The sequence below is a fragment of the Daucus carota genome, chromosome 3, assembly GCF_001625215.2.
Source record: "Daucus carota subsp. sativus chromosome 3, DH1 v3.0, whole genome shotgun sequence".
NCBI classification, from domain to species: domain Eukaryota; kingdom Viridiplantae; phylum Streptophyta; class Magnoliopsida; order Apiales; family Apiaceae; genus Daucus; species Daucus carota.
In genome coordinates, this window is record NC_030383.2 from 21,029,760 (window position 1) to 21,056,477 (window position 26,718).

General features: G+C 35.8%; 3 protein-coding genes and 1 long non-coding RNA gene across 4 annotated transcripts; all 4 read right to left on the reverse strand.

The window, feature by feature from the left end:
• Positions 1 to 12,793: 12,793 nt before the first annotated feature.
• On the reverse strand, positions 12,794 to 14,045 carry LOC135151762 (uncharacterized). Its single transcript, XM_064090952.1, has 4 exons — positions 13,948 to 14,045; positions 13,744 to 13,836; positions 13,457 to 13,573; positions 12,794 to 13,380 (listed from the first exon to the last, which is right to left on the reverse strand). The coding sequence occupies exon 4, from the start codon at positions 13,363 to 13,365 to the stop codon at positions 13,003 to 13,005; it is 363 nt and encodes a 120-aa protein (XP_063947022.1). The 5' UTR covers positions 13,366 to 13,380; positions 13,457 to 13,573; positions 13,744 to 13,836; positions 13,948 to 14,045; the 3' UTR covers positions 12,794 to 13,002.
• A 499-nt stretch (positions 14,046 to 14,544) lies between these two features.
• Positions 14,545 to 16,954, reverse strand: LOC135151414 (uncharacterized). The gene is made up of 4 exons (XM_064089860.1): positions 16,591 to 16,954; positions 16,243 to 16,499; positions 15,757 to 15,975; positions 14,545 to 14,871 (listed from the first exon to the last, which is right to left on the reverse strand). The coding sequence occupies exons 1-4, from the start codon at positions 16,952 to 16,954 to the stop codon at positions 14,545 to 14,547; spliced, it is 1,167 nt and encodes a 388-aa protein (XP_063945930.1).
• A 271-nt stretch (positions 16,955 to 17,225) lies between these two features.
• LOC135151415 (uncharacterized) lies at positions 17,226 to 19,730 on the reverse strand. Its single transcript, XM_064089861.1, has 2 exons — positions 18,049 to 19,730; positions 17,226 to 17,955 (listed from the first exon to the last, which is right to left on the reverse strand). The coding sequence occupies exons 1-2, from the start codon at positions 19,728 to 19,730 to the stop codon at positions 17,226 to 17,228; spliced, it is 2,412 nt and encodes an 803-aa protein (XP_063945931.1).
• A 30-nt stretch (positions 19,731 to 19,760) lies between these two features.
• LOC135151724 (uncharacterized) lies at positions 19,761 to 22,101 on the reverse strand. Its single transcript, XR_010290611.1, has 4 exons — positions 22,000 to 22,101; positions 21,876 to 21,925; positions 21,713 to 21,794; positions 19,761 to 20,610 (listed from the first exon to the last, which is right to left on the reverse strand). It is a non-coding gene; the product is annotated as an uncharacterized LOC135151724 (long non-coding RNA).
• Positions 22,102 to 26,718: the final 4,617 nt, after the last annotated feature.

Genomic DNA, 26,718 nt, shown 5'->3' on the forward strand with positions numbered 1-26,718 from the left:
CAATGCTCAACAACAACTGCATCAGTTTCAAGTGGCTCAGGAACAGCAACAGCAACAACCTCAACCACAACCTGAACCACACCAATCACCTCATCAATCTCCACATCAGTCACCACACCAATCACCACATCATTCCCCTCTGCATCAATCTCACACAGCTGAAGACGAACGTCAGGAATACAACTTCTTCGAAACCCAACCGTCTTCATCTGAACCACTACCGCAACAACAACACACCCACTTTTACCCACAAACACAATCAACCTCACAACCACTACCTGCTGACTCAACTTCAAATCCAGAGTTGCAGTCCTTCAGACAGGACCTACAGGTAGCTCAGGTACTTTCTGACTTCTCTTCTAACTTTAATGTTGATGTGTCAGATTATGGTTGTGACCTTGATTTTGTTTTCCAGCCTACCAGCAATGAACCTGACAACACACAGGTTCATAACCTAGCTGAAGATTCTCTTCAACAAATATTTGTTTCTCCAAACACAACAACCGACACTTCTGCTCGACCTATTCGTAAGATTGCCAGAAAAAGGAGTACAAGCAGTTTATCGAGTCAACCCGCAGCTCTGTCTTCCATAAAGAAGCCAAGATTGGAAGCCCTGGAGACATCTGCAGCCTCATCCTTGCCTTCCCAAAAAGGCTTGGACTTGGAACAGGCAATGAAACAGTCTCTGGACTCATTCTCTCAACAGAATGATGCCATTGAAGTTGACCGTCCTGCCACGGTACCCTGTACTGAGTCAAGCACTGCGCTAGCACTCACGCTAGTGCAAGACCAAACAGATACACAGGTTACTATGTTTACTGATTGCACAGTTTTTCAAAATCCAATTAGTATGTATGAAAACTTTACTGATCGCACTTTCTTTGATGATCAGGAGGAACTTGGCAGCTTGCAAGTAAATCTGCCCTCGCAGGCATTCGGAGGACAATTTGTTTCTCCACTACCTTTGAACCCATCTCAGGGGACATTGGTAGTTTACACAGGTACAGCTGGAAGAGTGAATACTATGAGTGAAGAAAGGCAAACACCGAGCGATACACATGCACGTGAGGCTAGTGAAACAGCTTTGAGTGTACGTGAGGTGAGTGCACACACTGACCCGGCTCTGTTTGAGGAACAAATGTCTAAGCTTAGAGCTGAATTAGCCCGAATGATTGCTGAAAATGAGAGGCTAAAGGGTGCACAGTTGGTGACCCTAGAGAAGAAAGCTGATGAAAGGCCATCCAGTTCTTCCAGGGATGAGCTTAAGGGAGAAATTCATGAGTTGACTGTCGAGATGAGATCTAATCATGCACTGTATATGTCAAAATTTGAAGATATCGACAGGAAACTGGATCAACTCCTCAAGAACTCAAAGTCAGATGCTGATACCTCCAGAGAGGATCCCTCAACTAAGGGGGAGAATAGAAGAGATAGAGGAGGAGATGGAGACAAAGGTGACAGGGGCAATAGTTCGAATCAAAGTAACAAAGGGAATACTTCTGAATCTGCTCCTGACAATTCTGGAAAGTCTAAAGGCAAAGAGCCGGCACATCAATCTGAGAATGTCTTTGATTCTGATAACTATGATGATTTTCCACAAGACATGGATGATGATGACGTCTTCGATGCTACCTACCGTCAAGCAGAGGAAGAAGGCAAATTTGAGGAGAGCTATCTGTTTCAGGATGAAGAACCTGTTGACCCTGAACACGAAGAGAATGTCCGGAAGTTTAAAGCTGAGAATGAAGCTAGGAAGCGTAAGCTTCGTGATTATCAGAAACTTCTAGAGGACAAGCTGATAACTGAAGAGCAAATCAAGATAGAGAAGCAGAAAATCTATGATGCTGCGTGCAAGCAGAAGAATCTTGATATAAGAAGGAAAGTTGGAAAAAGCTGGGACATAGCAAAGAGGATTTTCAATGGACCTCAAAGGGAGCCTTTCAATGACAGAAAGTTCTTATCTCTGATCTACGATCTTCGAGAGGTAAACCCTGACGAGGATATCTTTATGCATGCCTTTGCTTTAGAAATTGATTACTTGACTGTTGGAGTCAATAACTTGCTAGAACAGTGGGAGCTGATTGTATATACACGGAGAAATGGTTCATTCAGATTATCTGTTGAATTTCTTAAATCATTCTCTGTGTCTGAGCTCTGGGTACTTCGCAATAAGGTAAAGCGATGCTCCAACCTGAACGAACTCCTTCGTGATAAGCTGTTGGATTGTGCTGTCTTCAACAGTCCACAGGTTGTCAAGAATCCATATTGTGTAAAGTTCATTCACAAGGAGCTCTTATGCACTGTCAATCTAAATGAGGAGGCTTTACCTAAGTATCCTGCTAAGCGACTGGCTCTAGCATCCACTCTACTACGAACCAAGGGCTTCGCTTCTAAAGCCAAGTCTGATGCTGATGATGTGATTCTAGCTTACTGCACCCGAAGGAATATTTCTCAATATTTCCGGAGGATGAAGAATGTTACAAAGGCTCAGCCATCAGACTTCCGGGAAGACCCTGTAGAGTTGGAGGTGTTACATCAACTGGCTCTGGCACGAGAACGTAAGAAGCGTGGTGAGTCCACTACATCAGAAGTGCCATCCAGAGAAGAACCGTCAACTCCTGTCCTTCACAGTTCAGATATCGAAGAAGGAGAAGTTGATCTTTAGATTTGTTAAGGAATTTGTAATATATGTTCAGTAAGAACATCCTTATGTAATCTAATGTACTTGTTTGAATTCTGGTGAATGTTTAATGAAATACCAGAAACTTTTTGCTATTTACAATTCATGTTTAATCCTTTGTCTTATCAGTTAGTTGAGTTATCCTCTCGATAATTTGCATGTTATGTTAACAAACAAATAGGGGGAGATTGAAAGGCATATGTTAAGCCTATTTGTATTTAAGAGTATCAACTCAACTCTGATAAGAAAGAAAGTAAATTAGCAAGCACTATTGAAGGAATCCGTACGAAGAACGTCAAGTGATTTATTAAAATCATATGTCTGAAGAATTTCAGGATGCTGCTGCACACCACTGAAAGAAGTTCATTAATATGTTCAAGCCTCAGTGTACAAATAATATTTTGTAGCACGTCCAGAAGTCCAGAAGGTATAAAGTTTTAATACTTTATTTTTTCAGAAGATTCCAAACTATTTCTCTTATGAAGAAGAACTACGAAGACAAAGACTCGATGAACAAGCCACTTCACAAATGTTTGATTGATAAAGAATATTTGATTCAGCTAGATACAGATGAACCAGACAGTACATTTGTGTGTCAGCTACTCCGATTAAATATTCTGCATCAACAATAGGTGGTCGTTCATTCAAGACAAAGAATCAGATCTTTTAAAGGATGTCAGAAGACCTGCTGCTGAAGACTGTGCTCAATAGGATTATTCTTTTAATTTATTCACATCTCAAAATAATTATATAAATCATGTAATTTATTTATTAAATTGATTCACACTTGAATTAATTTAATTTATGAGTTTATTTGATTAATATAATTAAGTGAATAATTATTGAATTAATTTTATTAATTAAAATCAATTTATATTGATTTTGGGCACGGTATGACAATCATATAGATTGTCATACCGCACCTGGTTTGTCATACCGTGTCTGTGGTATGACATAAGTTCAGTTGTCATACCGAATTTGAATTGGCATGACAATACCATGCATTGTCATACCGAATTCAATCAGCATGACATTTCGTGTGATTGTCATACCGAACTCCTGCTACATGACATTACCTGTGTTTGTCATACCGATCCATGACTTAACCAACAAGTCATATGTCATGCTATGGATTGTCATACCGAAATTTGCAGCATGACAATGTCCTGAAATGTCATACCGATTTCCATTTTCAGCATGACATATGCTCACTTTGTCATACTGATCTCTAGTGTAGCATGACATTAGTTCACATTGTCATTCTGATCTTTGTAGCATGGTCATACCAGCTTTGTCATACAAGTTCAAGTGATTTGCCTATAAATAGGCCTTCACCTCTTCATTTGTAATTGTTCAAAAGCTTTGTAAACTTTCAAGTTGTTTGTAACTTGCTATTCGTTAAATCCACAGTTTCATGTGCTTTGATCATTCGGTTGTTTTATTCACTAAACTAGAATACATCCTGTCGAATTTATTCTACGATATTTAGTGAACACTAAAACGAACCATATTAATTATATAACGACTTAAAAATTGTTATATTAATTAATTTAAATCTGATTAACAAGTTAAACTCCGATCAGATTATTCCGCCGCGATAATTTTGTGACGATTGTATTCAACCCCCCCCTTCTACAATCGTTTCTGGACCTAACAGTTTCCAACTTAATTCTAGCCAATAATGAAGCAAAAAGTTGTTTCCTATCTCAAACGAGTCAAGAACGAAACTACAAGTTGATTCTAATTTTAAACAACCGAAAATGAAGCTACAAGTTGTTTTCAACTTCAAATGAGTCTGGAATGAAGCTACAAGTTGTTTCCAACTTCAATCTAGACAATAATGAAGCAACAAGTTGTTTACAGGCTCAAACGAGTCAAGAATGAAACTAGAAGTTGATTCTAATTTTAAACAACCGAAAATGAAGCTACAAGTTGTTTTCAACTTCAAACGAGTATGGAATGAAGCTACAAGTTGTTTCCAACTTCAATCTAGCCAATAATGAAGCAACAAGTTGTTTCCGGGCTCCAACGATTCAAGAATGAAGCTACAAGTTCATTCTAATTTAAACAACCGAAAATGAAGCTACAAGGTGTTTTCAACTTCAAACGAGTATGGAATAAAGCTACAAGTTGTTTCCAACTTCAATCTAGCCAATAATGAAGCAACAAGTTGTTTCCGGGCACCAACGATTCAAGAATGAAACTACAAGTTCATTCTATTTTAAACAACCGAAAATGAAGCTACAAGTTGTTTTCAAGTTCAAATGAGTCTGGAATGAAGCTACAAGTTGTTTCCAACTTCAAACTAGCGAATAATGAATCATCAAGTCGTTTCCGGGCTCAAACAAGTCAAGAACGAAACTACGAGTTCATTCTAATTTTAAACAACCGAAAATGAAGCTACAAGTTGTTTTCAACCTCAAACGAGTCTGGAATGAAGCTACAAGTTGTTTCCAACTTCAATCTAGACAATAATGAAGCAACAAGTTGTTTACAATCTCAAACGAGTCAAGAATGAAACTAGTAGTTGATTCTAATTTTTAACAACCGAAAATGAAGCTACAAGTTGTTTTAAACTTCAAGCGAGTCTGGAATGAAGCTACAAGTTGTTTCCAACTTCAATCTAGCCAATGATGAAGCAACAAGTTGTTTACATGCTTAAACGAGTCAAGAATGAAACTACAAGTTGATTGTAATTTCAAACAACCGAAAATGAAGCTACAAGTTGTTTTCAACTTCAAACGAGTCTGGAATGAAGCTACAAGTTGTTCCCAACTTCAATCTAGCCAATAATAAAGCTACAAGTTATTTCCAACTTCAATCTAGCCAATAATGAAGCAACAAGTTGTTTCCGGGCTCCAACGATTCAAGAATGAAACTACAAGTTCATTCTAATTTAAACAACCGAAAATGAAGCTACAAGGTGTTTTCAACTTCAAACGAGTCTGGAATGAAGCTACAAGTTGTTTCCAACTCCAAACTAGCCAATAATGAAGCAGCAAGTCGTTTCCGGGCACAAACGAGTCAAGAATGAAACTACGAGTTCATTCTAATTTTAAACAACCGAAAATGAAGCTACAAGTTGTTTTCAACTTCAAACGAGTCTGGAATGAAGCTACAAGTTGTTTCCAACTTCAATCTAGACAATAATGAAGCAACAAGTTGTTTACAGGCTCAAACGAGTCAAGAATGAAACTAGAAGTTGATTCAAATTTTTAACAACCGAAAATGAAGCTACAAGTTGTTTTAAACTTCAAGCGAGTCTGGAATGAAGCTACAAGTTGTTTCCAACTTCAATCTAGCCAATGATGAAGCAACAAGTTGTTTCCGGGCTCCAACGATTCAAGAATGAAACTACAAGTTCATTCTAATTTAAACGACCGAAAATGAAGCTACAAGGTGTTTTCAACTTCAAACGAGTCTGGAATGAAGCTACAAGTTGTTTCCAACTTCAATCTAGCAAATAATAAAGCAGCAAGTCGTTTCCGGGCTCAAACGAGTCAAGAATGAAACTACAAGTTGATTCTAATTTTAAACAACCGAAAATGAAGCTACAAGTTGTTTTCAACTTCAAACGAGTCTGGAATGAAGCTACAAGTTGTTTCCAACTTCAAACTAGCCAATAATGAAGCAGCAAGTCGTTTACGGGCTCAAACGAGTCAAGAATGAAACTACGAGTTCACTCTAAATTTAAACGACCGAAAATGAAGCTACAAGTTGTTTTCAACTTCAAACGAGTCTGGAATGAGGCTACAAGTTGTTTCCAACTTCAAACTAGCCAATAATGAAGCAGCTAGTCGTTTCCGGGCTCAAACGAGTCAAGAATGAAACTACAAGTTGATTCTGATTTTAAACAACCGAAAATGAAGCTACAAGTTGTTTTCAACTTCAAACGAGTCTGGAATGAGGCTACAAGTTGTTTCCAACTTCATTTTAGCCAATAATGAAGCAGCAAGTGGTTTCCGGGCTCAAACGAGTCAAGAATGAAACTACGAGTTCATTCTAATTTTAAACAACCGAAAATGAAGCTACAAGTTGTTTTCAACTTCAAACGAGTATGGAATGAAGCTACAAATTGTTTCCGACTTCAATCTAGCCAATGATGAAGCAGCAAGTGGTTTCCGGGCTCAAACGAGTCAAGAATGAAACTACAAGTTGATTGTAATTTTAAACGACCGAAAATGAAGCTACAAGTTGTTTTCAACTTCAAACGAGTCTGGAATGAAGCTACAAGTTGTTTCCAACTTCAAACTAGCCAATAATGAAGCAGCAAGTCGTTTCCGGGCTCAAACGAGTCAAGAATGAAACTACGAGTTCATTCTAATTTTAAACGACCGAAAATGAAGATACAAGTTGTTTTCAACTTCAAACGAGTCTGGAATAAGGCTACAAGTTGTTTCCAACTTCAAACTAGTCAATAATGAAGCAGCAAGTCGTTTCCGGGCTCAAACGAGTCAAGAATGAAACTACGAGTTCATTCTGATTTTAAACGACCGAAAATGAAGCTACAAGTTGTTTTCAACTTCAAACGAGTCTGGAATGAGGCTACAAGTTGTTTCCAACTTCAAACTAGCCAATAATGAAGCAGCAAGTCGTTTCCGGGCACAAACGAGTCAAGAATGAAACTACGAGTTCATTCTAATTTTAAACAACCGAAAATGAAGCTACAAGTTGTTTTCAACTTCAAACGAGTCTGGAATGAAGCTACAAGTTGTTTCCAACTTCAATCTAGACAATAATGAAGCAACAAGTTGTTTACAGGCTCAAACGAGTCAAGAATGAAACTAGAAGTTGATTCAAATTTTTAACAACCGAAAATGAAGCTACAAGTTGTTTTAAAAACTTCAAGCGAGTCTGGAATGAAGCTACAAGTTGTTTCCAACTTCAATCTAGCCAATGATGAAGCAACAAGTTGTTTCCGGGCTCCAACGATTCAAGAATGAAACTACAAGTTCATTCTAATTTAAACGACCGAAAATGAAGCTACAAGGTGTTTTCAACTTCAAACGAGTCTGGAATGAAGCTACAAGTTGTTTCCAACTTCAATCTAGCAAATAATAAAGCAGCAAGTCGTTTCCGGGCTCAAACGAGTCAAGAATGAAACTACAAGTTGATTCTAATTTTAAACAACCGAAAATGAAGCTACAAGTTGTTTTCAACTTCAAACGAGTCTGGAATGAAGCTACATGTTGTTTCCAACTTCAAACTAGCCAATAATGAAGCAGCAAGTCGTTTCCGGGCTCAAACGAGTCAAGAATGAAACTACGAGTTCACTCTAAATTTAAACGACCGAAAATGAAGCTACAAGTTGTTTTCAACTTCAAACGAGTCTGGAATGAGGCTACAAGTTGTTTCCAACTTCAAACTAGCCAATAATGAAGCAGCAAGTCATTTCCGGGCTCAAACGAGTCAAGAATGAAACTACAAGTTGATTCTGATTTTAAACAACCGAAAATGAAGCTACAAGTTGTTTTCAACTTCAAACGAGTCTGGAATGAGGCTACAAGTTGTTTCCAACTTCATTCTAGCCAATAATGAAGCAGCAAGTGGTTTCCGGGCTCAAACGAGTCAAGAATGAAACTACGTGTTCATTCTAATTTTAAACAACCGAAAATGAAGCTACAAGTTGTTTTCAACTTCAAACGAGTATGGAATGAAGCTACAAGTTGTTTCCAACTTCAATCTAGCCAATGATGAAGCAGCAAGTGGTTTCCGGGCTAAAACGAGTCAAGAATGAAACTACAAGTTGATTGTAATTTGAAACGACCGAAAATGAAGCTACAAGTTGTTTTCAACTTCAAACGAGTCTGGAATGAAGCTACAAGTTGTTTCCAACTTCAAACTAGCCAATAATGAAGCAGCAAGTCGTTTCCGGGCTCAAACGAGTCAAGAATGAAACTACGAGTTCATTCTAATTTTAAACGACCGAAAATGAAGCTACAAGTTGTTTTCAACTTCAAACGAGTCTGGAATGAGGCTACAAGTTGTTTCCAACTTCAAACTAGCCAATAATGAAGCAGCAAGTCGTTTCCGGGCTCAAACGAGTCAAGAATGAAACTACGAGTTCATTCTGATTTTAAACGACCGAAAATGAAGCTACAAGTTGTTTTCAACTTCAAACGAGTCTGGAATGAGGCTACAAGTTGTTTCCAACTTCAAACTAGCCAATAATGAAGCAAAAAGTCGTTTCCGGGCTCAAACGAGTCAAGAATGAAACTACGAGTTCATTCTGATTTTAAACGACCGAAAATGAAGCTACAAGTTGTTTTCAATTTCAAACGAGTCTGGAATGAGGCTACAAGTTGTTTCCAACTTCATTCTAGCCAATAATGAAGCAAAAAGTTGTTTCCTATCTCAAACGAGTCAAGAATGAAACTACAAGTTGATTCGAATTTTAAACAACCGAAAATGAAGCTACAAGTTGTTTTCAACTTCAAACGAGTATGGAATGAAGCTACAAGTTGTTTCCAACTTCAATCTAGCCAATGATGAAGCAACAAGTTGTTTACATGCTTAAACGAGTCAAGAATGAAACTACAAGTTGATTGTAATTTTAAACAACCGAAAATGAAGCTACAAGTTGTTTTCAACTTCAAACGAGTCTGGAATGAAGCTACAAGTTGTTTCCAACTTCAATCTAGACAATAATGAAGCAACAAGTTGTTTACAGGCTCAAACGAGTCAAGAATGAAACTAGAAGTTGATTCTAATTTTAAACAACCGAAAATGAAGCTACAAGTTGTTTTCAACTTCAAACGAGTCTGGAATGAAGCTACAAGTTGTTTCCAACTTCAATCTAGACAATAATGAGGCAAGAAGTGGTTTACAGGCTGAAACGAGTCAAGAATGAAACTAGAAGTTGATTCTAAATTTAAACAACCGAAAATGAAGCTACAAGTTGTTTTCAACTTCAAACGAGTATGGAATGAAGCTACAAGTTGTTTCCAACTTCAATCTAGCCAATAATGAAGCAACAAGTTGTTTACATGCTTAAACGAGTCAAGAATGAAACTACAAGTTGATTGTAATTTTAAACAACCGAAAATGAAGCTACAAGTTGTTTTCAACCTCAAACGAGTCTGGAATGAAGCTACAAGTTGTTTCCAACTTCAATCTGGACAATAATGAAGCAACAAGTTGTTTACAGGCTCAAACGAGTCAAGAATGAAACTAGAAGTTGATTCTAATTTTTAACAACCGAAAATGAAGCTACAAGTTGTTTTAAACTTCAAGCGAGTCTGGAATGAAGCTACAAGTTGTTTCCAACTTCAATCTAGCCAATGATGAAGCAACAAGTTGTTTACATGCTTAAACGAGTCAAGAATGAAACTACGAGTTCATTCTAATTTTCAACAACCGAAAATGAAGCTACAAGTTGTTTTCAACTTCAAACGAGTCTGGAATGAGGCTACAAGTTGTTTCCAACTTCAAACTAGCCAATAATGAAGCAGCAAGTCGTTTCCGGGCTCAAACGAGTCAAGAATGAAACTACGAGTTCATTCTAATTTTAAACGACCGAAAATGAAGCTACAAGTTGTTTTCAACTTCAAACGAGTCTGGAATGAGGCTACAAGTTGTTTCCAACTTCAAACTAGCCAATAATGAAGCAGCAAGTCGTTTCCGGGCTCAAACGAGTCAAGAATGAAACTACGAGTTCATTCTGATTTTAAACGACCGAAAATGAAGCTACAAGTTGTTTTCAACTTCAAACGAGGTTGGAATGAGGCTACAAGTTGTTTCCAACTTCATTCTAGCCAATCATGAAGCAAAAAGTTGGTTCCTATCTCAAACGAGTCAAGAACGAAACTACAAGTTGATTCTAATTTTAAACAACCGAAAATGAAGCTACAAGTTGTTTTCAACTTCAAACAAGTATGGAATGAAGCTACAAGTTGTTTCCAACTTCAATCTAGCCAATGATGAAGCAACAAGTTGTTTACATGCTTAAACGAGTCAAGAATGAAACTACAAGTTGATTGTAATTTTAAACAACCGAAAATGAAGCTACAAGTTGTTTTCAACTTCAAACGAGTCTGGAATGAAGCTACAAGTTGTTTCCAACTTCAATCTAGCCAATAATAAAGCAACAAGTTGTTTCCGGGCTCAAACGAGTCAAGAATGAAACTACAAGTTGATTCTAATTTTAAACAACCGAAAATGAAGCTACAAGTTGTTTTCAACTTCAAACGAGTCTGGAATGAAGCTACAAGTTGTTTCCAACTTCAATCTAGACAATAATGAAGCAACAAGTTGTTTACAGGCTCAAACGAGTCAAGAATGAAACTAGAAGTTGATTCTAATTTTAAACAACCGAAAATGAAGCTACAAGTTGTTTTCAACTTCAAACGAGTATGGAATGAAGCTACAAGTTGTTTCCAACTTCAATCTAGCCAATAATGAAGCAACAAGTTGTTTCCGGGCTCCAACGATTCAAGAATGAAGCTACAAGTTCATTCTAATTTAAACAACCGAAAATGAAGCTACAAGGTGTTTTCAACTTCAAACGAGTATGGAATAAAGCTACAAGTTGTTTCCAACTTCAATCTAGCCAATAATGAAGCAACAAGTTGTTTCCGGGCACCAACGATTCAAGAATGAAACTACAAGTTCATTCTATTTTAAACAACCGAAAATGAAGCTACAAGTTGTTTTCAACTTCAAATGAGTCTGGAATGAAGCTACAAGTTGTTTCCAACTTCAAACTAGCCAATAATGAATCAGCAAGTCGTTTCCGGGCTCAAACGAGTCAAGAACGAAACTACGAGTTCATTCTAATTTTAAACAACCGAAAATGAAGCTACAAGTTGTTTTCAACCTCAAACGAGTCTGGAATGAAGCTAAAAGTTGTTTCCAACTTCAATCTAGACAATAATGAAGCAACAAGTTGTTTACAGTCTCAAACGAGTCAAGAATGAAACTAGTAGTTGATTCTAATTTTTAACAACCGAAAATGAAGCTACAAGTTGTTTTAAACTTCAAGCGAGTCTGGAATGAAGCTACAAGTTGTTTCCAACTTCAATCTAGCCAATGATGAAGCAACAAGTTGTTTACATGCTTAAACGAGTCAAGAATGAAACTACAAGTTGATTGTAATTTCAAACAACCGAAAATGAAGCTACAAGTTGTTTTCAACTTCAAACGAGTCTGGAATGAAGCTACAAGTTGTTCCCAACTTCAATCTAGCCAATAATAAAGCTACAAGTTATTTCCAACTTCAATCTAGCCAATAATGAAGCAACAAGTTGTTTCCGGGCTCCAACGATTCAAGAATGAAACTACAAGTTCATTCTAATTTAAACAACCGAAAATGAAGCTACAAGGTGTTTTCAACTTCAAACGAGTCTGGAATGAAGCTACAAGTTGTTTCCAACTCCAAACTAGCCAATAATGAAGCAGCAAGTCGTTTCCGGGCACAAACGAGTCAAGAATGAAACTACGAGTTCATTCTAATTTTAAACAACCGAAAATGAAGCTACAAGTTGTTTTCAACCTCAAACGAGTCTGGAATGAAGCTACAAGTTGTTTCCAACTTCAATCTAGACAATAATGAAGCAACAAGTTGTTTAAACACTACGCCATAAGTGGGCTATTGCAATGCCCATTTTATGTTACAACAGACCCCAAAAGTGTTACAATATGTCAATTGTAACACAAGGGGGCGTTACAAATGTGAGCATTACAATAGGTGCTCTAATGTAACACAGGTTTCGTCTATTGTAACATAGACAAAAGCATTACATTTTCATCCTATTGCAACACTAAAATGCCCAAATGCAACTGCTAGTCAGTGTTACATTACGCTGAATCCAGATGACCCCACTGGTCCCACACGTTGGTCCCACATGCAGGTTGGTCCCACATGCACGTGGGTCCCGGTTGTGGTGTGGGGTCCACATGGTCTACTGCAACACTATGTTTTGACTATTGTAACACTACATTGTTGTAATCAAGAAACACCAGCTTTGATAATGTAACACTATATATAAGCATACATTAATTACACTAGAATAGGAAAATGTAACACTCAATATTATAATTTTTGAAATACATGCTCTGTTTAAACAACAATCCCACAGTAGCACCAAAACAACAAAGTACCAATACATAACAATCTCATCTCTAAACCAAACCAATTCCAGTACATGACAAAAGTACTCCAAAACCAACTACTCCAAATAGTCTCATTTCCTACACCAACTTCTCCAAAATACTGCATATCCAAATTACGACATAAGTACTAAATAACAGTTCAAAGTACTGTCTACCAAGGTACAAGAGCATAAAAGTAACTAAGTTTGATAAAGGCAAATCCGATAACATATTTAAGAAGTGCCGCCTTGTGTGCCAGGAGTTTGAGTGGCGGGAGTGATAGGTGTGCCATTCTCGTCTTGATCACTTGAGAAGGTCGCACAAAAGTCTCCAATATCAAATTTCATACTAGGATTTGCCTCTCCTAGTTTTTTTAGCAACCAAGCCATGTTCTCCTGGACTTTTCTGTTTACCTTGGCTTCCATTTCATTCTCCAGATTTTGAGTTATCTTTGCAGTCAACTCATCAACATAAGGTTCTGGAATAGCGTGAATTTTTTCCAAGGCAACTGCTGTGCCCTTCCTTCCTACCAACCAATCTGCCCCATGTTTGCCTCCGGGAAGCATCACATCTGCATCATTTCCTTCTTTCAGCATCTCGTCAATGGAATCCTACATGAGAAATTTACATAAATTTGTTAAAGCTACAACAAGCTCAGGTTTATTATTTATGATAAAATATACTTACAATTCTTTTGTTGATTGCTTTCCTATTTGACTTGTACTTGTGCCCCTTTTTGTGCTTACGACTTTTCACATAGATTTTAGCTTGTGAGGGAGAGGCAAGATTGGGGTCTTTACTTTTCTGGCATGTACAGAAAACAATATAACAAATAAAGAACAAGTTATCTAAAATATGAAATAATCAAGACAACAATAAAAATGTGGACAAAGAAAATAATCTAGCAAGATACCTCAATAATTTAGCAACTAAAAGATGACTATCATTTTTCACAATTGAAAAGAAGGTCATACCAGTTCATCTTTAAGTTCAGCAAGAGTTTTACGACCAAGTGTGTGGGGGTCAACATAAGAATGACGACGTGCTGTATTATCCTCTGCAAGTGACTGTTATAAAAAATATTCTCAACTCAAAATGTCCTTGGGTGTGAAATAAATGAAGAAAAATACTTGCTCAACTTTAATTCTATTTTATATACTCATGTCAATGTGTTTTACCTGAACTCCTTCATCTGCCCAATACTTCAACAATATCTTAAAATCATCCAGTGGAATTTCAGGTGGCCTATTTTCAATCCTTTTTTCGTCAGTGTCATATTTTGTATAATGAACCTTCTTGACACGGGACTTGTGCACTCTCCAAGAAGAATTAAGTGTCTTATTTATCCATTTTTGCCCGTGTTCCGGAATATCATACCTATCCTATATTATGTCAAACATAAAAAGCATTATTTCAACAAACATATATTAATAAGAATCCAATCTCAGGTTTAGGTAATAGAGGTTACCAGAATATATTGCAACATTTTGTTCTTTAATTCTTGCGGAACAAGATGCCAGTTAACATGAGTAAGCGACACATGATCTTTAACTAGTGTCCCCATAAAATTGCTTAGCTCATATCTAATCTTCTTGTCTCCAATTGGTTGACCGCATTTATTGAATGTAACGACTAGCTTTTCGTTACTACTCCTACCATGAACTTTTAACATTTTTGTCCGTCCTCTACGTCTTTTAGGCTCTGGTCACATAAACACATAGAAACGAGATAATAGAAAGTGAGTGTACTATTTACTATATTTTTTGCTAATAGTCCTACAAATACATATTCAGGTTTACATATGTATTACCTTTTTCAACTTCTTCATCATCATGTGCATCTTGTAAATTCGACTCACCAACATCCTCAATCCTAGGATCAACTTCTAGATTTTGCTTCTGACATTCCCGCAGGGCTACATATGCAGCAGCTGAACCACTTTCGACATTACAATGCTGTTTTAACAATTTACTACATGTTGGTTTTATCAGTTTTGGAGCAAATGAATGCTTCACTTTGGTGTTCATAGTAGTGGAAGCATTGGCTCGCGAACGAGTTCGGGGACCAGGCAGTGTTTTCCTTTTCTTGATGGTCTGAATGCTCTGTACATGCAACAAGTAGAATGAAGTAAAAATACTAACTCAAACAAAATATATTTATATATACAGTAAAAACTCTATAAATTACTAATGTCAGGACCGGAGAAATTTATTAATTTAGAGAGTTATTAATTTATCGATAAATTAATAATTATTAATTTAAAGAGTTTTTAACCCATTACACCGTACATACCAAACAAAAAGACTAATTAGTCTATGCCTCTTAGAATTACTTTACAGCGAACCTTGGGACTCAACGTGAATTAGTAACTAATGTGTTCATATTTATTATAAATCAATAATGACAACGTAAATTAGTAACTATTGGGTTCAAATGTATTAGAAATCAATAATGACTTTTGAAGTACTGTATAGTAAATGTAATATAATTCAATAGAGTATAATATATTTTTTTAGTTTCTGTGAATTATTAATTTATGATTTTCTTGGGACCAAAAATTATAAAGGGATCTCCCGAAAAATTATTATCTTATTATTTTATCGAGTTTTCCAATTTTTTACATTGGCCCAAGTCGGGACCGGACAAATTTATTATTTTAGAGAGTTTATTAATTTACCGAGTATTAATTTAAAGAGTTTCTACTGTACTAGTTTATATTATATACAACCTATTATGTAAAACTAATAAGACTATAATTAGATTAATATTTGAACTATAATTAAACTAACTATAATTAGAACATATCAGATTAACATTTTAAGCTAAGTTAAATATTTGATAATTAGACTTATTAATTACGTGGATTTTATTCAGATTATAATCAGATTGTAAAATTTGTTGTTCAACTAACATTTTCAAGTAAGAATGAGATGTATACAATTAATGACTATCAGATGAAATGTATGGTTAATTTAGATGTAGTGTACCGTCGATGAATCATCACTTTCGCTCTCACTTTCCATGATATATTCATCAGAAACCTCTTGGCTTTTTTCTTTTCCTTTTCCTTTGTGGACTGCTGGTGGATTCGGATTAGTCCCATATTTACCCAACCCAAGTTCTTCAAACTTTGCCCTGTTTTCTTGCACACGTTTGATTTTACTTAGCTCATACTCATTCACAGTTGGTAACGGCTGCGCTGGTAACTGCAAGACATCATAGGTATCATACGTGGACTCAAAACATTATAACCAGAAAGCTAATAAGATAGAAAAATGTCCAGATTTCTGTTCAACTATATGTCCAGATTTGTAATTAAAAAAAATGTGAAATTAATTCCTACTAATGAAAAAGAGAGATGCATTTTCTTAAAACTGATAGAGCACAACACTTAAACTTAAATTGGATGCAAATAACATAACATATAGTTAAAAAGATAAGTATATATTATGTTGTTAAGTATAAATTACTACCTCAGTGTCATTCTCGCCCGTACTTTTGCCATGTGCGTTGTCTTCGTGTAAATTCAGTTTCCTTCTTGCTGTTCCTTTTGGATTAACAATTTCTTGTTCAACTGGTGGAGTCTCCAGAACTGGCTTCTTACATTTTCGTGGTGATAAAATCCTTTTCGGCACCTCAAATGACTTCAATTTCATTTTCTTCATTTTTTGTTGTTGTTGGAGCTGGTGTGCAGTCACAAATCTGCGTTTCACTTGTGCCTTAGTTGACCCTGTGAAAACAGATAGTCCATGAATAAATTAGAAAGCAGGGTCCCTTTACATACAAATGACAACATTATTTATCAAAATAAATCTGAATACCTTCAACTATGTCCTTCCTTGGCCGTATAATTACATGTGGCTGCATCTGAGCTGTTGGCTCTATTTCCTTGTCAATAATGGTGTCAACAAACAGATGAATCTCCTCTTCATTTTCACAGCCATTTACAAGATCAATTAATTCTTTATCTCGTGTCAAAAGCTTCCAACCTGCACCATCATCTTGGATATATACTCCTCCAATTTCTGACAAATGAAGGTAATCCTTGACATATTCCATAAGCACCGTATATGAAAATTCTGCAGAATCCACAGCATTTACTCCAATAGTCTTTCCACCATAATAAGTACTCGTCTTCAAAATCCCGTCATAGTGCAATCTTACAGTAATCAGTTTTTCTGCCATCCTACACAAAATAAATATACAAACATTAGAAAAACAAGCCTATAAAACAAAAACAAAACATCCTTAAAACAATCCAACTGATCAAAATAAACAAAAAACATAGCAGGAGACCTATTAAACACTTAACTTAGTTGATCATAATAAACACTTACATGTGACAAAACATGTAGAGAAATAACAGCTACAAACTTACACTTAGAAACTTAGATACAATTGAATATTATAAACTAATACATGAATTTGTCTTTAGGATTGGATCTTTAAATACATATTAAACATGAAATGTTTTTACTGTAGTTGGTGAAACAGGGATATGTTTTTTTGGGACATCATCTCTAAACACACTAAAGTCACCATCCTGATTATGAAAATCATGTATATCAGGATGGTTTTGGTCATTCTGTTCTTGAGTAGCAGTTAGGTCCTCAGCATCACACCAATCCCGCGACAACTTTTTTATAACATAATGCACCATTTTCTCTATCGGATCTTCAACATAAAATACTTGCTGTACTTGTGAAGCAATGACATAAGGATCTGATTTGCAGCATAATTTTTTAAAATTCACTTTGGTGAAACCAAATGAATCCTTTTCTTCTTGGTACCAACAACACTTGAAAAGAACCACAGGAAATACTCCCCAATAGTCAACTTTAATAATTTCTTCAATTGATCCGTAGTAATTGACAGCCCCTACGATTGGATTTTCATCTTTCGAACTTGCAAAGCTGGTGGTTTCAGCGGTTAAAAATACACCGCTGTTTTGTGTTGTGCACTTGGAATCTCTACCCTTTGTATGAAAACGATATCCATTTACCACGTAACCGCTAAAAATTCTAGCGGTTCGATTTGGACCCAATGCAAGCACATGTAGATCAGTTGAAATGTTTTCCTTTTTTTCCACCTCTTTCTTTAACCATTTCCAAAAATCTTCAGAGTGTGTTTGTTCTCTTCTATATATTTTTATATTTGTATCACCATCTACTAAAGTCCGATGCTTCCTATAAAAAATATGAAGTTGTCATAGTTTAAAAGGAAATACATGATTTAATTTTATAATATTCACTAAATGAAGTAAGGATTAAAAAACTTACTCGATTAGTGACTCAATTTCTTGATTGCCACAATTGAATAGAATATAGGTATGACAAGCTTTCCAATCTGAATCGTATAACTGAATAACCTTTCCATCTTTGTTTCTTCTGGTTCCAATATGATATTCAACCGAATTTGAGGAGCAGCTTCCAAAATCAGTAGCTTCACCACCTAAAAACCTTGAGCAGAATGTGACACACTCATCTGCCAAGTAGCCTTCTGCAATGGATCCTTCGGGTTTGCTCCTATTACGGACATAATTTTTTAGCTTGCCAAGATACCGCTCAATAGCATACATGCATCGAAGGTGTTCCGGTCCCCCGTATTCGATTTCTCTACAGAGATGGACGGGCAGATGCACCATGATATCAAAAAAGGCAGGGGGGAATATAATCTCAAATTCACAAAGGATGTCAACAATTTCTGCTTGTAACCGCTTGACATCATCCAAATGAATAACTTTACTCCAAAGACCTCTAAGGAATGCGCTAAATTTGATCAACGGTTTTGCAACATCATCTTTTAATGATTTCCTCACAGCAAATTGTAATAAGTAATGGAGTATAAAATGCGCGTCATGGCTCTTATACCCCGCTACTCGCCTCTCGTGTGTGTGCACATAAAGACCAATATTAGAAGCACAGCCATAAGGAAGTTTCACATTCTTCAATACCTTGCAAAAGAGGTCTTTTTCCTTATCTGTCATGTCAAAGATTGATGCTGTAATTTCAAGTCTTTTCCCATCAGCGGATTTCACCGGATGAAGGGACTTCCGGATACCCATTTCTTGTAAATCCAAACGAGCAGCTAAATGATCTTTTGTCTTGCCACCAATATTAAGTAAAGTACCTAATATTTTGTCGCAAATATTTTTTTCAATATGCATGACATCGAGATTATGTCGATGTGCATTATGCCTCCAATAGGGCAAATCGAAAAAAATAGACTTCTTTTTGAAAGGGATGCTATTGTCACGCTTTTTCTTTCTATTGATCTTTTCCCCAAATTGGTTTTCAAATCCAACCAACAGTTGCTCAATATCAGTTCCTGTTAGTGGTTCCGGAGGCTGCCTCATTTCAATCTGCCCATTGAACCGTTTCTTGTCAAACCTCCACTTGTGTGAAGGATCAAGAAACCTTCTATGATTCATATAGCACATTTTTCTGCTATGCTTCAAGTATTCTGAACATGTCTCATAATGGCACACTGGACAAGCTAGTTTGCCCTTTGTGCTCCAACCAGACATCATAGCATATCCTGGAAAATCACTGATGGTCCATAACACCCCTGCCCGTAAATTGAAATTTTGATCAGTTATGGCATCATAAGTCTCCACACCAATATCCCACAATTCTTTTAACTCGGCAATTAATGGTTGCATATATACGTCAATACTGTTTGAAGGAGAATCTGGCCCCGATATTAACGTCGAAAGAATCAAGTTTTCTTGTTTCATGCAAAGCCAAGGCGGGAGGTTGTAGTTTACTAGTACAATTGGCCATGTACTATGACTAGCTTTTGTACGAAACGGACAAAATCCATCAGCAGCTACACCTAGTCTTATATTTCGATTTTCAGATGAAAAATCAGGATAGGTAGCATCCATTGTCTTCCAAGCTTCAGCGTCACCTGGATGCCTTAATTTCCCATCTTTTATTCGTTCTGTTGCATGCCATGTCATGAGCTTAGAATATTCTTTGCACATGAACAACCTTTGCAACCTAGGTTTCAACGGAAAATACCTCATGACATTTGCTGGCACTTTGCTAATCAACTTCTTTGGATCATTATTAGCCGCACAACCTTTCTTTTCTTGTAAAACCCACCTCGAAACCCCACAATTATCACAAATTTGTTTATCTTTATTTTCTGCCCTGTATAACATGCAACTATTTGGACATGCATGTATTTTTTGATAGTCGAGACCTAAGTCTTTGATGATGTTCTTCGCAGCATTGAAAGATAAAGGAACATTGGCTTCAGGAAAGGCAGATTTAATTAATCCTAGTAGATCCCCGAAGGCAGATTCGGTAATTCCATGAATACACTTTAAATGATAAAGTCTAATCATAAAACTTAACCGAGAAAAGTTTGTACAGCCTGGCTATAGTGGTTGTTTTCCCTCTTCAACAAGGTGATAAAATTTTCTGGCAGCCGGATTTGGTCCATGTTCTACATTCTGAAACCTCTTACCCGTACAATCAAACATCGCTTCTACATTATCCCCAAAACTATTCCCGGCTTCAAAATCCTTAGAATTAGTACTATTTTTTACTTTGGCTTGTGAAATCTTACAAATCCATTGAACCTGTAATAGAGAAGGTCCTCTACAAATGAGATGATCCTAAATGACATCTTGACTATACCACTTACGATCATTACAATCTCTGCAGGGACACTTCATTTCATCACCTACGCCAAAAAGAGGAAATGCCTTATCTACAAACGCTTTTATCCCCATCTTATATTCTTTATTGTATCTTGGAAGTCCTATCCAGCTGTAATCATAATCAGGTTCCATTATGATTAACCTAGGTCCTCACCAATTGGACAGATTGCACCTATAAAGCTGATATTAATTTAATGTACATATATAGTAATCACAATAGACAGTAGTTAGTAATTCTATCCCCTGAGATGTCAGACCACAATAGACCTTAATAGTAATCACTTGCATTGCTCTGCCTTACTCTAAATTACATTATTTACATACCAAATCACGTGTGCACAGTAGTAGCTTGATGAATAACAATTACACATATTAGTTCCTGAGTTTATTAATAATTTTTTAAAATGCCTCTGGTATTCTGCAGGGTCCTATTCGAGTTACTTGTATATTCATCAGATCGAAAGACACACATACACTAGAACATATTTTAAGTACTACAACTGTTGGTGCTAGTCAAATTATTATTTACTTTTAAATAATAATTATTATTTACTTTTAACCAATAATTATTTTCGTAAGTTACTTATACTAATGTTACAATTATTATATTATTGTTAACTTGTCCACAAAGAATTAAACAAGTGTTAGAAGTATTATATTATATTGTTGTTAACTTGTCCACAAAGAATTAAAGAATCAAATTGTTGATAACTTTATATTATATCACCTTAAGCCACCAACTACAGGTTATGAAGTGTCAAAGGTTTAAGGTTCTCACTAATTAATATCAAGGTTATTTAACTAGACAATTAAAGAAGGTAATTAATCTACTATGTGTTAGGGTACTACTACAACTGCATGGTCACCATAGTCGTACACCGCCCCTCACAATGCACCTTAATCTTTTTCTTATTTCCCTTCACTATTATTCCAATATTGTATATACTGTTGTAATTTCATGTTTGCTGGATTTTCTTTGCTTAAACACACCACTACTAAACACAGAACAAATTAAACAATATATACAACACCCTAATATCAAACATACAACAAACACCCTCTCTCTTCATATAAAAATCTCTCCAATCAACTAAGTAGCAAAAACTATACAAACAGCACAAAAAAAAAATCAAACATACAGATAAACATACAAATATCAACCATGCAGATATCAAATGAAAAGCAGAGAAATATCAAACACATAAATACCAAACAAAAAAACACAAATATCAGACAAAGAACATACAAATATCAAACAAACATCCAATTTTTACCTCAATGCAAGCTTTAAACACCAAATTAGCTTTAATGCAAATCGCTTGAACCCTAATTAGCTATACTATGAAACCCAATCGCCTGAAATAAAAAGATATGGTTTAGAATACACAGAATAGAGTCTCTAAAAGACAAGATGTAACAAGATTAGTGTGTATTTACCTCTTAATCGGAGCAACTGTAAAAGCCCCAATCTATGAAATTGTAATCACCTGCAAAATCAAAAGAAATCCGAAGTTAGCAAGCCCTAATCGGAGAATTTGTATCTATATGTTTATTTAGATACCCGGTCTTCAATCCATCATTCTTCAATTCGGCAGAAAAGACAGAGAAAGTTGAAAGAGTAGCGAGTGTTTAGTCTAAGTCGAGAGATGGTGTTTGGGGGGAAAGTATAGTCTGTGCATTTTCATTTAGGGGGAAAACTACCGCTCAATATTTCACCTCAATAACCGTGCACTGTCTACTCTCTTTTAATTTTATTTTTAATTAATAAAATTATTAATTATTTAATATTTATTAATATTAAAAATGATTTATGTGATACAAATATAATAGTATTCTTTTGTGAATGAATAATAATAAATTCTTAAAAGTTTATAATATTATATATAATATTCTATTATCACGGATAATCCAGAATATATTTTATTTATAAATTTATTATAATATATTAAATTTATTATATTTAAAAATAAGAAAGTAACTAATGTAACACGAGTAATTGGTGTTACATATTGTGCAACACCGTCTGTCCCATGCAACACTAGCTTTACAGCTATTGTAATACTAAATGAGTGGTGTTACAATAAGCCATAAATTTCACATCTACCGCAACAAAATGCTTGTAACACTTCTCAGAAACCATTGCACTAACCCACTTATGGCGTAGTGAAAGGCTCAAACGAGTCAAGAATGAAACTAGAGGTTGATTCTAATTTTTAACAACCGAAAATGAAGCTACAAGTTGTTTTAAACTTCAAGCGAGTCTGGAATAAAGCTACAAGTTGTTTCCAACTTCAATCTAGCCAATGATGAAGCAACAAGTCGTTTCCGGGCTCAAACGAGTCAAGAATGAAACAACAAGTTGATTCTAATTTTAAACAACCGAAAATGAAGCTACAAGTTGTTTTCAACCTCAAACGAGTCTGGAATGAAGCTACAAGTTGTTTCCAACTTCAATCTAGACAATAATGAAGCAACAAGTTGTTTACAGGCTCGAACGAGTCAAGAATGAAACTAGAAGTTGATTCTAATTTTTAACAACCGAAAATGAAGCTACAAGTTGTTTTAAACTTCAAGCGAGTCTGGAATGAAGCTACAAGTTGTTTCCAACTTCAATCTAGCCAATGATGAAGCAACAAGTTGTTTACATGCTTAAACGAGTCAAGAATGAAACTACGAGTTCATTTTAATTTTAAACAACCGAAAATGAAGCTACAAGTTGTTTTCAACTTCAAACGAGTCTGGAATGAAGCTACAAGTTGTTTCCAACTTCAAAATAGCCAATAATGAAGCAGCAAGTCGTTTCCGGGCTCAAACGAGTCAAGAATGAAACTACGAGTTCATTCTGATTTTAAACAACCGAAAATGAAGCTACAAGTTGTTTTTAACTTCAAACGAGTCTGGAATGAAGCTACAAGTTGTTTCCAACTTCAATCTAGCCAACAATAAATCAACAAGTTGTTTCCGGGCTCAAACGAGTCAAGAATGAAATTACAAGTTGATTCTAATTTTAAACAACCGAAAATGAAGTTACAAGTTGTTTTCAACTTCAAACGAGTCTGGAATGAAGCTACAAGTTATTTCCAACTTCAATCAAGCCAATAATGAAGCAACAAGTTGTTTCCGGGCTCCAACGAGTCAAGAATGAAACTACAAGTTCATTCTAATTTTAAACAACCGAAAATGAAGTTACAGTTGTTTTCAACTTCAAACGAGTCTGGAATGAAGCTACAAGTTGTTCCCAACTTCAATCTAGCCAATAATAAAGCTACAAGTTGTTTCCAACTTCAATCTAGCCAATAATAAAGCAACAAGTTGTTTCCGGGCTCAAACGAGTCAAGAATGAAACTACAAGTTCATTCTAATTTTAAACAACCGAAAATGAAGCTACAGTTGTTTTCAACTTCAAACGAGTCTGGAATGAAGCTACAAGTTGTTCCCAACTTCAATCTAGCCAATAATAAAGCTACAAGTTATTTCCAACTTCAATCTAGCCAATAATGAAGCAACAAGTTGTTTCTAGGCTCCAACGATTCAAGAAAGAAACTACAAGTTCATTCTAATTTAAACAACCGAAAATGAAGCTACAAGGTGTTTTCAACTTCAAACAAGTATGGAATGAAGCTACAAGTTGTTTCCAACTTCAATCTAGCCAATAATGAAGCGCAGCAAGTCGTTTCCGGGCTCAAACGAGTCAAAAATGAAACTACGAGTTCATTCTAATTCTAAACAACCGAAAATGAAGCTACAAGTTGTTTTCAACCTCAAACGAGTCTGGAATGAAGCTACAAGTTGTTTCCAACTTCAATCTACACAATAATGAAGCAACAAGTTGTTTAAAGGCTCAAACGAGTCAAGAATGAAACTAGAAGTTGATTCTAATTTTTAACAACCGAAAATGAAGCTACAAGTTGTTTTTAACTTCAAACGAGTCTGGAATGAAGCTACAAGTTGTTTCCAACTTCAATCTAGCCAACAATAAATCAACAAGTTGTTTCCGGGCTCAAACGAGTCAAGAATGAAATTACAAGTTGATTCTAATTTTAAACAACCAAAAATGAAGCTACAAGTTGTTTTCAACTTCAAACGAGTCTGGAATGAAGCTACAAGTTGTTTCCAACTTCAATCAAGCCAATAATGAAGCAACAAGTTGTTTCCGGGCTCCAACGAGTCCACAATGAAACTACAAGTTTATTCTAATTTTAAACAACCGAAAATGAAGTTACAGTTGTTTTCAACTTCAAACGAGTCTGGAATGAAGCTACAAGTTGTTCCCAACTTCAATCCAGCCAATAATAAAACTACAAGTTGTTTCCAACTTCAATCTAGCCAATAATAAAGCAACAAGTTGTTTCCGGGCTCAAACGAGTCAAGAATGAAACTACAAGTTAATTCTAATTTTAAACAACCGAAAATGAAGCTACAGTTGTTTTCAACTTCAAACGAGTCTGGAATGAAGCTACAAGTTGTTCCCAACTTCAATCTAGCCAATAATAAAGCTACAAGTTATTTCCAACTTCAATCTAGCCAATAATGAAGCAACAAGTTGTTTCTAGGCTCCAACGATTCAAGAAAGAAACTACAAGTTCATTCTAATTTAAACAACCGAAAATGAAGCTACAAGGTGTTTTCAACTTCAAACAAGTATGGAATGAAGCTACAAGTTGTTTCCAACTTCAATCTAGCCAATAATGAAGCGCAGCAAGTCGTTTCCGGGCTCAAACGAGTCAAAAATGAAACTACGAGTTCATTCTAATTCTAAACAACCGAAAATGAAGCTACAAGTTGTTTTCAACCTCAAACGAGTCTGGAATGAAGCTACAAGTTGTTTCCAACTTCAATCTACACTATAATGAAGCAACAAGTTGTTTAAAGGCTCAAACGAGTCAAGAATGAAACTAGAAGTTGATTCTAATTTTTAACAACCGAAAATGAAGCTACAAGTTGTTTTTAACTTCAAACGAGTCTGGAATGAAGCTACAAGTTGTTTCCAACTTCAATCTAGCCAACAATAAATCAACAAGTTGTTTCCGGGCTCAAACGAGTCAAGAATGAAATTACAAGTTGATTCTAATTTTAAACAACCAAAAATGAAGCTACAAGTTGTTTTCAACTTCAAACGAGTCTGGAATGAAGCTACAAGTTGTTTCCAACTTCAATCAAGCCAATAATGAAGCAACAAGTTGTTTCCGGGCTCCAACGAGTCAACAATGAAACTACAAGTTTATTCTAATTTTAAACAACCGAAAATGAAGTTACAGTTGTTTTCAACTTCAAACGAGTCTGGAATGAAGCTACAAGTTGTTCCCAACTTCAATCCAGCCAATAATAAAACTACAAGTTGTTTCCAACTTCAATCTAGCCAATAATAAAGCAACAAGTTGTTTCCGGGCTCAAACGAGTCAAGAATGAAACTACAAGTTAATTCTAATTTTAAACAACCGAAAATGAAGCTACAGTTGTTTTCAACTTCAAACGAGTCTGGAATGAAGCTACAAGTTGTTCCCAACTTCAATCTAGCCAATAATAAAGCTACAAGTTATTTCCAACTTCAATCTAGCCAATAATGAAGCAACAAGTTGTTTCTAGGCTCCAACGATTCAAGAATGAAACTACAAGTTCATTCTAATTTAAACAACCGAAAATGAAGCTACAAGGTGTTTTCAACTTCAAACGAGTATGGAATGAAGCTACAAGTTGTTTCCAACTTCAATCTAGCCAATAATGAAGCGCAGCAAGTCGTTTCCGGGCTCAAACGAGTCAAGAATGAAACTACGAGTTCATTCTAATTTTAAACAACCGAAAATGAAGCTACAAGTTGTTTTCAACCTCAAACGAGTCTGGAATGAAGCTACAAGTTGTTTCCAACTTCAATCTAGACAATAATGAAGCAACAAGTTGTTTACAGGCTCAAACGAGTCAAGAATGAAACTAGAAGTTGATTCTAATTTTTAACAATCGGAAATGAAGCTACAAGTTGTTTTAAACTTCAAGCGAGTCTGTAATGAAGCTACAAGTTGTTTCCAACTTCAATCTAGCCAATGATGAAGCAACAAGTTGTTTACATGCTTAAACGAGTCAAGAAAGAAACTACAAGTTGATTCTAATTTTAAACAACCGAAAATGAAGCTACAAGTTGTTTTCAACTTCAAACGAGTCTGGAATGAAGCTACAAGTTGTTTCCAACTTCAATCAAGCCAATAATGAAGCAACAAGTTGTTTCCGGGCTCCAACGAGTCAAGAATGAAACTACAAGTTCATTCTAATTTTAAACAACCGAAAA

Excerpts from the sequence above, each read along its gene's own strand:
- LOC135151762 (XM_064090952.1), bottom strand. The coding sequence starts at position 13,365 with ATGCTGAAAGAAGGAAATGATGCAGATGTGATGCTTCCCGGAGGCAAA.
- LOC135151414 (XM_064089860.1), bottom strand. The coding sequence starts at position 16,954 with ATGGCAGAAAAACTGATTACTGTAAGATTGCACTATGACGGGATTTTG. Across the intron at positions 15,976-16,242 it reads CGGGCGAGAATGACACTGAG|TTACCAGCGCAGCCGTTACC; the intron begins GTAGTAATTTAT and ends GATGTCTTGCAG. Across the intron at positions 14,872-15,756 it reads AAAGTGATGATTCATCGACG|AGCATTCAGACCATCAAGAA; the intron begins GTACACTACATC and ends TTGCATGTACAG.
- LOC135151415 (XM_064089861.1), bottom strand. The coding sequence starts at position 19,730 with ATGACATGGCATGCAACAGAACGAATAAAAGATGGGAAATTAAGGCAT. Across the intron at positions 17,956-18,048 it reads GAAATTGAGTCACTAATCGA|GAAGCATCGGACTTTAGTAG; the intron begins GTAAGTTTTTTA and ends TATTTTTTATAG.